Source organism: Balaenoptera ricei, chromosome 10 (genome assembly GCF_028023285.1).
Source record: "Balaenoptera ricei isolate mBalRic1 chromosome 10, mBalRic1.hap2, whole genome shotgun sequence".
In the NCBI taxonomy this organism is placed as follows: Eukaryota; Metazoa; Chordata; class Mammalia; order Artiodactyla; family Balaenopteridae; genus Balaenoptera; species Balaenoptera ricei.
This window is the reverse complement of record NC_082648.1, coordinates 46,993,947-47,009,190: the sequence shown is the minus strand read 5'-3', so window position 1 is coordinate 47,009,190 and position 15,244 is coordinate 46,993,947. Positions and strand designations below refer to the sequence as shown.

Sequence of the window (15,244 nt, the reverse complement as noted above, 5' to 3'; positions counted from 1 at the left end):
CAATATTATGTTCGTTTCAGGTAAACAACATAGTGATTCAACATTTTTTAGATTATACTCCATTTATAGCTATTATAATGTATTGGCCATATTCCCTGTGCTGTACAATATATCCTTGTAGCCTATTAATTTTATACACAGTAGTCTGTAATCTCACAAGTTTGTTGTTGGAGCTCCTGGATATGTGGCAGGATATGTTCTGAATGTGCCTAGGATAGGGAATCAAAGGAAACTTGGCTTTTCCCATGTAGAGTAAGGGTCCTAGATGCGGATCGATGATGATTATAGGCTAAGAGGAATAAGAGAGAAATAACCACATTATTGAGTAAGTGCTTATCCAAATGGTATTCTGCTGTTCCCAGAATTTGGGGGAGAAGGGAGTAGTTGTTTTGTTTTGTTTTTTTTTTTGGCTGCGCCGGGTCTTCCTTGCAGTGCTTGGGCTTCTCTACGGGCTCCACAGTACGTGGGCTCAGTAGTTGCAGTGCGCAGGCTTCTCTCTAGTTTGGCTCTCTAGTTGGGGTGCGCGGGCTCCAGAGTGCACAGGCTCAGTAGTTGCAGCACACGGGTTTAGTTGCCCTGTGGCATGTGGGATCTTAGTTCCCCGACCAGGGATTGAACCCGCGTCCCCTGCGTTGGAAGGCAGATTCTTAACCACTGGACCACCAGGGAAGTCCCGAGAAGGGAGTAGTTTTAATTGATTTTTGTTAAGTCATTTCGCCAATACTCTATTCCAGAAATACCCTAAGTATTATAAGCAAGTCTTCGGCAGAATTTCCTACATGTATTATTTGTCCTTTTCCTCCCTTGGCCCTTTAAGATAGAGATTCCTTTAATTATATTTTTACATCGTAGCATAGCACATTTGAGAGCTACAGCCCATTTCTATCAATAATAGCCAGCTCACGAAAAGAGTTATTGCAAGGGGTGGCAGCATATGAGGTTTGAAAATCCTTTTAGTGATTGCGATACCCCCATCCTATAGAGAATCCTGACTGTCAGACATTGCGAGCCAGGCCCTTATCTTTGGAAGTAGCTCTCTCCATCTCTCCCCATGAAGGAGCTGACCTATTGAGTGAGGTGACTCCCTGATTCACCTGACAGGTGCTGTTCCAGTAGGATGACTTTACACGTGGCATGCAACCAGAAGCCAAAAGCCCCGTTGCCACACCTCCAGAACTGGGGGAGGAGCTGGGAGGTGAAAGTTCAGGGATGACTCAGAGATTTGTAATCTGCCTGTTGCATCTGTGAGTATAGCCTGGATGTACTATACAAAGCCATTTAGCAGCTTTCCTTGGCAGCCAGGAGTAGATGAAATGAGGTATGTAGCCTAGGGTATGACAGTCCTCTAACATCTCCTGTCTAGATTTGCTTGCTGGTGGGGATTATGGTTAGTTAAATTTGTTTCCTCTCCTTGAGACTCTTCTCTTGGTCAGGAGGCCCTTAGGAAATTGGGGCTTTATTTCCTGTTCTACAGCTAGAGGGAATTATCCATTCACCCCTTCCTCAGGCTTGACTGCCTCTTTCCTGGGATCCAACTCCATGAGAGAGTTGTGACACGAGTTGGTAGGTAATAGGCCAACACATTTCTCAGAAACAAATATCTATTGATCTCAGCTATACAGAAGGCACTGTTCTAGTTGCCTTCATGCAAATGATTTCATATAGTCTACTTGTCTACCCCGCAGTTGGCTTTGTTTTTACCAGTTTAGAGGTGTGAAAATTGAAACTAGAAGTTAGGTCATACAGCCATGGTAGCACAGCAGGATAGTGGCAGAACCTGGATTTAGGACTTGACCCTTGATAACACCATATCCCAGGCTCTTTATATTCTGCCCTTCTGCTTCCTTGCTTAATGCTTTAAACCATGGATGTTTCTTAAACTTTATTGTTCATAGGAATCACTTAGTGAGTTTGTTAAACTGGAGATTTGGATTCAGTAGGTCTGAGGTGGGGCCCAAGATTCTGCATGTCTGACAAGCTCCAGGTAATGCTTATATTGCTGGCTAGGCAGTCATATTTTAAATAGCAAGGCTTTTGAGTACCTTTACATATGTGTCCTTGTTGGAGCCTTAGAATCAGACTTTGAGCTAAGTAGCTTGAGTGTTATCCTAAATGTGGAGAGGGAAAGGGAAACAGTAGTTAGTTGTTTGCTTTGGATGTCTCAGTTATTTAGTAATGCAGCTGCGACTAGAACCCAAATTTCCTTTCCTAATTCCAAGGCATGTGCTTTGTGCTCTGTCTTCTACATCATTAGATAAAGTTGTCCTAACTTGAATTTTTCCTATTCTAGCCTTTTGGGCGGTCATATCAATGAATTGCTGCTTTTAAAATCCTTCATATTTCTTTAGTTTTTTCCCTAGGCTGCAGGGTGAGCTAAAATATGACTAAATTTGACATTGAAGGGTGCTAGAAAGTGGCCATACTATTTGATTTTCTACATTTATTATATAACAAATACAGAGCACTTGCTGTGTGTCAGGCATGGTTTTAAGTAAATATTGACCTAATTAATTCTCATAGCAATGCTTTGAGGTAGGTACTATTATTGTTCCCATTTTACAAATATTTTCTCAGGTCCTTTCTCTCTCTCTCTCTCTCTCCCCCCTTCTGGGACCCGTATAATGCGAATGTTTGTGCGTTTAACGTTGTCCCAGAGGTCTCCTAGACTGTCTTCATTTCTTTCCATTCTTTTTTCTTTATTCTGTTCTGCGGCAGTGATTTCCACCATTTTGTCTTCTAGCTTGCTTATCCGTTCTTCTGTCTCACTTATTCTGCTACTGATTCCTTCTAGTGCATTTTTTGTTTCAGTTATTGTATTGTTTATCTCTGTTTGTTCTTTAGTTCTTCTAGGTCTTTGTTAAACGTTTCTTGTATCTTTTAGATCTGTGCCTCTATTCTTTTTCCAAGATCTTGGATCATCTTTACTGTCATTACTCTGAATTCTTTTTGGGTAGATTGTTCTCATTTTACAGATAAGGAAATTGAAGCACAGAAAGATTAAATGACTTAGCTAGGGTCACACAGCCAGAAGTGTAGGAACAGAATATACTAGCTTTATTCTATAGCTACATAGCCACGCTCTCCACACACTAGCACTGCTTTGCAAATTGGAGATCTGGCTAAGAAGTGTTGCTGATGGAGGTTAGGGACAGTTGAGATCAGCTCTCCTTAAGTTACTTTTGAGTTGCCTCATTAAATAGCAAAGACACTCTATACAAAGGAAATTAAGACTTTGCTGGTGGTGGAAGTGGGGTGATAGTTTAGTTGCAAGTTCCTCTTCCCTAACCATTCCTTTAAAGTAGCATTCATATAAACAGATCTGAGAATGGACTATATAACTAAGCAGCAGTCATGACCTATCTGACGCCTTTAAATGATGTTTCATTCTTACAGCCTTGTTAGGTGACCTTCCACCCTTTTCTTTCCGATTTCTTTTTTTCTTTTTTTTACCTTAAATGAAGTAAAAGGAGAGGGAAGCTTATTGATTCTAGTAGTTCTCTCTCACAAGGGGAAAAAACTTTTTGTCTGGCTCTCATTCTGTGTGCTGAGCTTGGATAGATTTTTTTCTTTTGCCTAAGATTTAACTTTAAACTATTCTTCTTATAATCCTTCCTCTTGCCAATGAAGCAGCCAGCCATTACAGAAACTTCAGCATGGTTTAGAAGTGGAAAAATTATCATTATGGAAAGATTTCAACTTCTTTTTTCTCTATGATGGTATGTTCCCTATAGCCTCTTTAAAAACAAAACAGAACCACAACAACCAACTACCCACAGTTAAAAGGTCTGTTGAGTGCTGATGTGGTCTCTGGGAGTTGGGGCCTCTATTATAGGGAATCTGTGGGACCATGGAGCATGGAATAGCTTGAACATGGTTAGCACTGTAGAACAATAGTTTGAACTTATTCACAGGTTTTCCCTTGTTCACTTTTTGGTGACTAGTAAGAAAAAGCAAAGTTCTTTCTTTCTTTTTTTTTTTTAATTAATTAATTTATTTGGCTGCCTCGGATCTCCGTTGCAGCACGCAGGATCTTTGTTCAGGCATGTGGGGTCTTTAGTTGTGGCATGCAGACTCTTTAGTTGTGGCATATGGGATCTAGTTCCCTGACCAGGGATTGAACCCAGGCCCCCTGCATTGGGAGTGCGGAGTCTTAGCCACTGGACCACCAGGGAAGTCCCCAGGAACGTTATTTCTTGAGTGCTGCGTCCAGCTCCCATGCGCCCTGTGTAAGATGAACAGCCTAAAGGGCTGTTTGTGCTGCGTGCTTTCTGCCCAAATGGTCCTCAGTGAGCTAGAGGGGATTCTTTAGGAAGTTAATGAAAGGAGTTGCAGGCAGCCCTGGTTAACAAGTTGAGGTGTTCCCCCTTTGTTTTAGGGCCATATTAGCTTGTCTTCTGCTCTCTGAATTTAGCTTTGGATTGATTCTTTTTTAAATAACATTTTCTGAAGGGTCTCTTCCCTTTTCATTTCTCCCTCCTGCCCCAACAGAAAGAGGGGTACTAACTTCTAAAAAGCGTCAGGCTCTACTAACTCTCACCTTAGGCATGTAGTGTTTTGGAATTTATACAGTAGCACTAGTTCAAATGATTTTCAGCACGACCAGACAGCAATGCAATACAGTCGGCTCTTTGTGGGTTCTGCATCTGTGGGTTCTGCATCCACAGGTTCTGCGTCTGTGGGTACAACCAACTGTGGATCAAAAATACTTTTTAAAAAAATTCCAGTGGGGTTTCCCTGGTGGCGCAGTGGTTAAGAATCCACCTGCCAATGCAGGGGACACGGGTTTGAGCCCTGGTCCGGGAAGATCACACATGCCGTGGAGCAACTAAGCCTGTGCACCACAGCTACTGAGCCTGCGCTCTAGAGCCCACGAGCCACAACTACTGAGCCCACGTGCCACAACTACTGAAGCCCACATTCCTAGAGCCTGTGCTCCGCAACAAGAGAAGCCACTGCAATGAGAAGCCCGCGCGCCGCAACAAAGAGTAGCCCCCGCTCGCCACAACTAGGGAAAGCCTGCACGCAGCAACAGAGACCCAGTGCAGTCAAAAATAAATAAATTAAATAAATTAATTAAAAATTCCAGAAAGTTCCAAAAAGTAAAACTTGAATTTGCCACGTGCTGACAACGATTTGCATAACATTTACTTTGTATTTACAACTATATAGCATTTATAGTGCATTAGGTATTTTAAGTAATTTAGAGATGATTTAAAGTATATGGAAGGGGGCTTCCCTGGTGGCTCAGTGGTTAAGAATCCGCCTGCCAATGCAGGGGACACGGGTTCAAGCCCTGGTCTGGGAAGATCCCACATGCCCCGGAGCAATGAAGCCCGTGTGCCACAACTACTGAGCCTGCACTCTAGAGCCTGCGAGCCACAACTACTGAAGCCCGCATGCCTAGAGCCCATGCTCTGCAACAAGAGAAGCCACCACAATGAGAAGCCCATGCACCGCAACGAAGAGTAGCCCCTGCTTGCCGCAACTAGGGAAAGCACGCACGCAGCAAGGAAGACCCAACGCCGCCAAAAATAAAAAATAAATAAATAAATTTTTAAAAAAAGAAAAAAAAATAAAGTATATGGAAGGGGACTTCCCTGGTGGTGCAGTGGTTAGGAAAACGCCTGCCACAAGAATATACCATGGAGAAAAGACAGCCTCTTCAATAAGTGGTGCTGGGAAAACTGGATAGCTACATGTAAAAGAATGAAATTAGAATACTCCCTAACACCATACCCAACAAGAAACTCAAAATGGATTAAAGACCTAAATGTAAGGCTAGACACTATAAAACTCTTAGAGGAAAACTTAGGCAGAACACTCTATGACATAAATCACAGCAAGATCCTTTTTGACCCACCTCCTAGAGAAATGGAAATAAAAACAAAAATAAACAAATGGGACCTAATGAAACTTCAAAGCTTTTGCACAGCAAAGGAAACCATAAACAAGATGAAAAGACAACCCTCAGAATGGGAGAAAATATTTGCAAATGAAGCAACTGACAAAGGATTAATCTCCAGAATTTACAAGCAGCTCATGCAGTTCAATATCAAAACAACAAACAACCCAATCCAAAAATGGGCAGAAGACCTAAATAGACATTTCTCCAAAGAAGATACACAGATTGCCAAAAAACACATGGAAGGATGCTCAACCTCACTAATCATTAGAGAAATGCAAATCAAAACTACAGTGAGGTATTACCTCACACCAGTCAGAATGGTCATCATCAAAAAATCTACAAACAATAAATGGTGGAGAGGGTGTGGAGAAAAGGGAACCCTCTTGCACTGTTGGTGGGAATGTAAATTGATACTGCCACTATGGAGAACAGTATGGAGGTTCCTTAAAATACTAAAAACAGAACTACCATACGACCCAGCAATCCCACTACTGGGCATATACCCTGAGAAAACCATAATTCAAAAAGACACATGCACCCCAATGTTCATTGCAGCACTATTTACAATAGCCAGCTCATGGAAGCAACCTAAATGCCCATCAACAGACGAATGGATAAAGAAGATGTGGTACATATATACAATGGAATATTACTCAGCCATAAAAAGGAACGAAATTGAGTCATTTGTTGAGACGTGGATGGATCTAGAGACTGTCATACAGAGTGAAGTAAGTCAGAAAGAGAAAAACAAATATTGTATATTAACGCATGTATGTGGAACCTAGAAAAATGGTACAGATGAACCGGTTTGCAGGGCAGAAGTTGAGACACAGATGTAGAGAACAAACGTATGGACACCAAGAGGGGAAAACCGCGGTGGGGTGGGGATGGTGATGTGCTGAATTGGGCGATTGGGATTGACATGTATACACTGATGTGTATAAAATTGATGACTGATTAAAAAAAAAAATTAAAAAAAAAAGAAGAGTCATGTACTACAAGGTTCATTGCAGCTCCATTTACAATAGCCAGGACATGGGAGCAACCTAAGTGTCCATCGACAGATAAATGGATAAAGAAGATGAGGCACATATATACAATGGAATATTACTCAGCCATAAAAAGAAACGAAATTGTTATTTGTAGTGAGGTGGATGGACCTAGAGTCTGTCATACAGAGTGGGGTAAGTCAGAAAGAGAAAAACAAATCCTGTATGCTAACACATATATATGGAATCTAAAAAAAGAAAAAAGAAAAAATGGTTCTGAAGAACCTAGCGGCAGGACAGGAATAAAGATGCTGATGTAGAGAATGGACTTGAGGACACGGGGAGGGGGAGGGGTAAGCTCGGACGAAGTGAGAGAGTGACATGGACTTGTATATACTACCAAATGTAAAATAGCTAGTGGGAAGCAGCCACAGGGAGATCAGCTCAGTGCTTTGTGACCACCTAGAGGGGTGGGATAGGGAGGGTGGGAGGGAGACGCAAGAGGGAGGAGATACGGGGATATATGTATATGTATAGCTGACTCACTTTGTTATAAAGCAGAAACTAACATGCCATTGTAAAGCAATTATATTCCAATAAAGATGTTTAAAAAAAAAAAAGAATCCGCCTGCCAGTGAGAGGGACACGGGTTCGATCCCTGGTCTGGGAAGATCCCACATGCCACGGAGCAACTAGGCCCGTGAGCCACAATTACTGAGCTTGCGCATTCTGGAGCCTGTGCTCCGCAACAAGAGAGGCCACGATAGTGAGAGGCCCGCGCACCGCGATGAAGAGTGGCCCCTGCTTGCCACAACTAGAGAAAGCCCTCGCACAGAAACGAAGACCCAACACAGCCATAAATAAATAAATAAATAAATATTTTAAAAAAAAAAAAAAAAACAATAAAGATGTTTAAAAAAAAAAAAGAATCCGCCTGCCAGTGAGAGGGACACGGGTTCGATCCCTGGTCTGGGAGGATCCCACATGCTGCGGAGCAGCTAAGCCCGTGCGCCACAACTACTGAGCCTGCGCTCTAGAGCCCACAAGCCACAACTACTGAAGCCCGTGCACCTAGAGCCCTGCTCTGCAACAAGAGAAGCCACCGCAATTAGAAGCCTGCGCATTGCAATGAAGAGTAGCCCCCACTCACCCACCACTAGAGAAAGCCTGTGTGCAGCAAAGAAGTATACGGAAGGATGTGCTTAGGTTATATGCAAATACTACAACATTTTATATAAGGAACTTGAGCTTCCTCGGATTTTGGTTATGTGTTGGGGGTAGGGGGTCCTGGAACCAATCCCCCCTTGAATACTGAGAGATGACTGTAGTTAATAGAAAAGGTGTCTCTGACCTTTTGGTGAAAGGAGGAGAGGTGTAGACTTTCTCCACAGTTTGTGTGTGTGTGTGTGTGTGTGTGTAATCTTTAGTTTGCATGGTGCTTCCACATCCATTGTAATTTAATCATCACAAGGCAACCAACCCTGTGACATATGTGGTAGGTATCAGCACCATTTAATTGATGAGGACACTGGGGCTTATTTTGACAATCTCATTTTATCTTCAGAATAATCTTGTGGGGACTTCCCTGGTGGTCCAGTGCTTAAGACTCCATGCTCTAATGCAGGGGGCACAGGTTCGATGCCTGGTCAGGGAACTAAGATCCCACGTGCCACGCACAGCCAAAAAATAAAAAAGAGAAAAAAAATCTTGTGAAGAAAAGTCAACCTCCTTGCCTCACTCCTTACAACTTGGTAGTAGTATAACTGGTTGTCTTTTTCTTTTTTTTTTAAACACTACAAGTTAGGCATTATTTTTATTTTTGTTTGTTTATTTAGCTGTGCTGGGTCTTCATTACGGTGTGCATGCTTCTCTAGTTGTAGTACACGGGCTCAGTAGTTGTGGTGTGCAGGCTCTCTAGTTGTGGCCTGCAGTCTTAGTTGCCCTGCAGCATGTGGGATCTTAGTTCCCCAACCAGGGATCGAACCTGTGTCCCCTGCATTGGAAGGTGGATTCTGGACCACCAGGGAAGTCCCTGGTTGTCTTTTTCAAAGGCAGTGTTGAACTTTCTGTTGCAACTCGGCAATCTTCATAGAAAGTTGTTTTTCTTGGGGGGAAAAATCTATCTCTAAACATAGTCTAGCTACACTGTTTATATTTACAATTGCCAAGATATGGAAGCAACCTAAGTGTCCATCAAGAGAGGAATGGATAAAGAAGCTGTGTTGTATATATACAATGGAATACTACCCAGCCATAAAAAAGAGTGAAATTTTGCCATTTGCAGCAACATGGATGGACTTGGAGTATATTATGTGAGTGAAATAAGTCAGAGAAAGACAGATACTGATCGCTTATATGTGGAATCTAAAAAAGAAAACTAGTGACTATAACAAAAAAGAAAAAGACACTGATATAGAGAATAAACTATAGTGGTACAGTGTGGGGAGGGGAAAGATGGGGTAGGGGATTAAGAGATCCAAACTACGTATAAAATAAACTATAAGGATATATTGTACAGCACAGGAAATATAGCCAGTATTGTATAAAAACTATAAATGGAATATAACCTTTAAAAATTGTGAATCAGGGGACTTCCCTGGTGGTCAGTGGTAAAGAATCCACCTCCAATGCAGGGGACGCGGGTTCGATCCCTGGTCAGGGAACTAAGATCCCACATGCTGTGGGGCATCTAAGCCCGCATGCCACAATTACCGAGCTCGCGCACCTCAACTAGAGCCCACGTGCCTCAAACTACAGAGCCCACGCGCCCTGGAGCCTGTGTGCCACAACTAGAGAAGAGAAAACCCGCAGGCCACAGCTAGGGAGAAGCCCGCGCACCACAATGAAGAGCTCTCACGCCACGATGGAAGATCCTGGGTGCCGCATCTAAGACCCCAGTGCAGCCAAAAATAAATAAAATAAGTAATAAATCTTTAAAAAAAAATTGTGAATCACTATGTTGTATACCTGAAACTTATATAATACAGTACATCAACTATACCTCAATTTAAAAAAAAATTCCTTTGGTACAGGTGTGTAGGTGATAAACTCTCAGCTTTCGTTTACCTGAAATGTCTTTATTTCACCCCCTTTAAGATTTCTTCCTCACCTGGGTACACAACTCTAGCTTAGTAATTATTTTCTCTCAATATTTTAAAGATAATTTACCAGTTTTCTAGTTTCCATTGCTGTTGTTGAGCAGTCTGTTGGTTGTTACTCTGTAGATATTCTGTTTTCTCTGTGCTTTTTCCAGGAGCATATCAGGTAGTGTTGTAAAAGGCTGCTTCCACCTGTGGCCTCTCCTAGACTGGAGAGGTTGATGTGTTGCCAAAAGACTAGGTGCTGAAGAAACCTTACCAGCTGGGTTAAGTAATTGATCAGTTTCCTCATTTGCTTTTCTCAGAGCTATTGTCGACTAGAGTGGGATGGACTGGGTACTTTAACAACTGCCTCTCTGAAGTTTTTTCTGTGCCTAACAAAGCCCAGCCGTAGAACCCAGGTGATTGGAGAGTCTCTTCAGGGAATGCTAATGAAGCTGTTGCTTCCAGACTGGTAACTCTTTCCAGGTTGCTCAAGGCCTTTTATAGCTTTCTTATGTCAAACTGTCCTTAGAGGCTAAAATGAAGAGAGGTTGAGTCACTATAACTCCTTTTTAATACATAGGAGGGAGGACGATTGCATAAGGTTTTGTGTTTTCTTTGCAGAATGCATCCTGTCTTGTTCTTGCTGCCCGGCATGCCAGTGCTTCTTCCACGGTAAGGTTTGGAAAAGAGGACTGAGAATCATTGAGGCAGCTTGACCCTGGGATGGGGAGGGGTGGTGGGCTACTACCCAGCCTCTCATCATTATCCTGAGTATCTCCTGGAGGTTTCCAGTTGTTATTATTGTTACAACTATTATCACTACTACTACTTTAAGATAGCTAAAGCACTGTGGACATGATAAGGACTGTGGGGTTTTGGCTGGGAAAAGTAGCTCTGTAATGTACTTCAACAAAAGTACCATTCTCTTCAGTGACTATCTGTCCCATACAAGGAAATGTTGGAGCTTATGGTGTTGGTTAGAAATTAGACTATTCTTAAGTTTATAATTTAATGGCAGTAAGTAATTCACATTATTGGGCAACCATCATCACTATTCATGGCCAAAACTTTCATCTTCCTGAATTGAAACTGTACCCGTTAAACAACTCCCCATTCCCTTCTTGTTCTGCCTAATTCTTTTGCCCTCATCTGTATAGAGAAGTTGACCAGACTTCCCTGGCAGGTAGAGAAAGCCAAATTCTAAAAATCAGTCTTAACATACCTACTTTGCAGAAATCTAATCAATATTTTGATCATCACTTAGCCTCTCTACTTCTCTTTTTAGAATTTGAAAGACATATTGGCTGATCTGATACCTAAGGAGCAGGCCAGAATTAAGACCTTCAGGCAGCAACATGGCAAGACGGTGGTGGGCCAAATCACTGTGGACATGGTAAGGGTTGTAGCGTTTTGCCTGCAAAAAGTAGCTCTGTAATATGATTCAACAAATGTACCATCCTCTTCACTGATTGTTCAAAGCAGTCTGTCCCATATAAGGAAATGTTGAAGCTTACGGAGTTTGTTAGAAATTAGACTATTCTTTTCTATAAATTTAATAGTTGAGGCTAACCTAATTCATGTATGGGAGGGATAAATGAAGTTTTTATTCCTCTTCCCAACCCCTTAGCTTTTGGGCCCAAGGCTCTCTGTCTTTGAGTTGATGCTGTGCTGATCATCCAGTTAAACCACAGCTCTAGCAGGCCTTCTAGAACAGCTTTAGGATGGTTTCTTCTTCAGTCCTAAGAGTCTAAGCAGCTCAGATGATAATTTCACAACAGTGTTTAGCCATTGGTCTCCACCTCCTTTCCCTACAGTCAATCCCATTCTGTTTACTTCGGTTGGTGGGACTGAGGGGATAAGAATGGGCAGGAGAAAAAAAAAATACGAAAAGGGAGCAGAGGCAAAAATACTAACTAAAGGTAGTGATTTCTCAACTTAAAAAATTCATTTCCAGCGTTAGCAGTCTTCCTTTCAAAGTTCCATTCTATAGTAAGTTAACTCCTCAGAAATCTTCCCCCAAATGAAGTCTTGCAAGTCAGAGAATAAATTTCCTCTCCCAGATCCCATGAAGCACTAACAAGCTCCAGCCTGAATTATTCAGACATCCTCTTCTTTTCTTTAGATGTATGGTGGCATGAGAGGCATGAAGGGATTGGTATATGAAACATCAGTTCTTGATCCTGATGAGGTAAGAGACCCTCATATCAATCACTAATAATCGCTGATTTTACTGACCATTGTGCGCACCATGGATTAGACCAGTGGTCCCCAACCTTTTTTTGCACCAGGGACCAGTTTTGTGGAAGACAGTTTTTCCGTGGATGGGTTGGGGGTGATGATTTCTGGATGATTCAAGCATATTACATTTACTATGCACTTTATTTCTATTATTATTACATTGTAATATATAATGAAATAATTATTCAACTCACCATAATGCTGACAGGAGGCGGAGCTCAGGCAGTAATGCCAGTGATGGGGAGTGGCTGTAAATACAGGTGAAGCTTCACTCGCTTGCCCGCCGCTCACCCCCTGCTGTGCAGCCTGGTTCCTAAGAGACCACGGACCAGCACCGGGGTTCCGGGGACCTCTGGCTTAGACCACTAAGGGTAAGGAGAACAAAATAAAGCACCTACCTGTATATTTTGGAAGGTGAAAGTAGGTATATATGGAATAACTGAAGAGCGAGTTTACCTTTTTAATATATCAACTAGTAAAGCTAAAAGTACAAAGCAGGAGTAAGTTATCTAAAGATTTGCGCTTTAAAAGTTCTAACTTGGTGACAGGTCTGATGAAAGTGGGATCAGTCAGTTGTGTGACTTTGAGGCTAACAAATTTAAGAGTTGTAATCCTTACTCTTCTCCTTCAAGGGCATCCGTTTTCGAGGCTACAGTATCCCTGAATGCCAGAAACTGCTGCCCAAGGCTAAGGGTGGGGAAGAACCCCTGCCAGAGGGCTTATTTTGGCTGCTGGTAACTGGACAAATCCCAACAGAGGAACAGGTAAGCAGAAGGACACTAGCACTTCTCATTCCCCTCCTTCTTTGCCTTTTTCTAATCTCAGACACTGAATTCTGATCTGGTTATGGGTGGTAGTTTATAGAGGGGAAGGAATCAGAGCAGAGTTCTGCTGTATAAGTGGACTGTATTGAATTCTCTTGGATTTTCTTTACTCAGAGGTCACTGTCTTTTTATTTTATTTTTTTATTTTTAATTTTGGCTGCACCACACAGCTTGCAAGATCTTATTTCCCAGGAATTGAACCTGGGCCCCCAGCAGTGAGAGTGCCGAGTCCTAACCACTAGACCGCCAGGGAATTCCCATTGTTTTTTTATTTCTCTTCTTTTTCTTTTTTCCTTGCCTAGTGTTTTGAGCAATGTCTCCCTTTCACAGGTATCTTGGCTCTCAGAAGAGTGGGCAAAGAGGGCAGCTCTGCCTTCCCATGTGGTCACCATGCTGGACAACTTTCCCACTAATCTACACCCCATGTCTCAGCTCAGTGCAGCCATTACAGCTCTCAACAGTGAAAGCAACTTTGCCCGAGCATATGCAGAGGGTGTCAACCGAACCAAGTACTGGGAGGTAGGAAACTTTGCTGTGATGATTGATGTTTGATGGAGATTCAAAGGACTTGAGTGTGAAGGAAGAAAAAGGAATGTAGAATCCTTAGGAAAATTACTACCCTAAGTTATGCCAGAAACTCATTTAACAAAATTTTACTGTAGGCTTGCTTTTTATCCGTCTTAGGAATTACAAAGATAAATGAAGCACGCTTTCTATCACCAAGGTTATTGATTTAGTTAGGGTGATATACACATAAAAAAGAAACTACGGGCTTCCCTGGTGGCGCGGTGGTTGAGAATCCGCCTGCCAATGCAGGGGACATGGGTTCGAGCCCCGGTCCGGGAGGATCCCACATGCCACAGAGCAACTGGGCCTGTGTGCCACAACTACTGAGTCACGCACCATAGCTGCTGAGCCTGCACGCCACAACTACTGAGGCCCATGTGCCTAGAGCCCGTGCTCCACAACAGGAGAGGCTGCCACAGAGAAGCCCGTGCACCACAATGAAGAGTAGCCCCCGCTTGCCGCAGCTAGAGAGAGCCCACGCACAGCAGCGAAGACCCAGTGCAGCCAAAAATAAATATAAATAAAATAAATCAATTTATAAAAAAAAAGAAACTACAATTCAGTACTCTTGCTGGAATAGAGGTGTGTACGCTGTGCTGTTGGAACATTGAAAAAGATGTGACTTAACCACAGGGCCCCTGAGGAAGGTTTTTTTGTTTTTTGTTTTTTGTTTTAATTTATTTATTTTTTGGCTGCGTTGGGTCTTCATTGCTGTGCGCGGGCTTTCTCTAGTTGCGGTGAGCAGGGGCTACTGTTTGTTGCAGTGTGCGGGCTTCTCATTGGAGTGGCTTCTCTTGTTGCGGAGCATGGGCTCTAGGCGCGGGGGCTTCAGTAGTTGCGGCACACGGGCTCAGTAGTTGTGGCTCGCAGGCTCTAGAGCGCAGGATCAGTAGTTGTGGCGCACGGGCTTAGTTGCTCTGTGGCATGTGGGATCTTCCCAGACCAGGGCTCGAACCCGTGTCCCCTGCATTGGCAGGCGGATTCTTAACCACTGCGCCACCAGGGAAGCCCCTGAGGAAGGTTTTGCAGAGTAGTCTCACTCTGGCCCCAAAGGGTCCCTTCTCCTCTTCAAATAAGGAGAACCGTTTTTTTTTTTTTTTAATTAATTAATTTATTTATTTATTTTTGGCTGTGTTGGGTCTTTGTTGCTGTGCACAGGGTTTCTCTAGTTGCGGTGAGCAGGGGCTACTCTTTGTTGTGGTGCACAGGCTTCTCATTGTGGTGGCTTCTTGTTGCGGAGCACGGGCTCTAGGAGCTCGGGCTTCAGTAGTTGTGGCACGCAGGCTCAGTAGTTGTGGCACATGGGCTTAGTTGCTCTGCAGCATGTGGGATCTTTCCAGACCAGGGCTCAAACCCGTGTCCCCTGCATTGGCAGGTGGATTCTTAACCACTGCGCCACCAGGGAAGTCCCCAGATAAGGAGAATCTTGAGAATTTGGAAGAATGGCAGCTAAGGCAACTCGGGAGGCTAGGAGGACTAATGCCAGTCAGCCACAGTTTGGACTAACCCACTCAAGATACCTGTCAGGAGTGGAAGGGTGGTTAGTATCCTGGAAGTAGGATCCAAAAAGCAAATGAGCTTTATTCTCTGAAAATGAAATGTGATCTTAATAGTTTGAACTCTGTGGTTAGAGTATGA

The 15,244-nt window shown here is 43.0% G+C and overlaps 1 protein-coding gene across 1 annotated transcript in view; it reads left to right on the top strand.

The window, feature by feature from the left end:
- CS (citrate synthase) overlaps positions 1-15,244 on the top strand; it is a 28,123-nt gene that overhangs the window by 4,830 nt on the left and 8,049 nt on the right. The window contains exons 2-6 of the mRNA XM_059936180.1: positions 10,599-10,649; positions 11,263-11,370; positions 12,100-12,165; positions 12,848-12,979; positions 13,370-13,558. Coding sequence (XP_059792163.1) covers positions 10,599-10,649; positions 11,263-11,370; positions 12,100-12,165; positions 12,848-12,979; positions 13,370-13,558 — 546 coding nt within the window. The remainder of the gene's footprint in view (positions 1-10,598; positions 10,650-11,262; positions 11,371-12,099; positions 12,166-12,847; positions 12,980-13,369; positions 13,559-15,244) is intronic.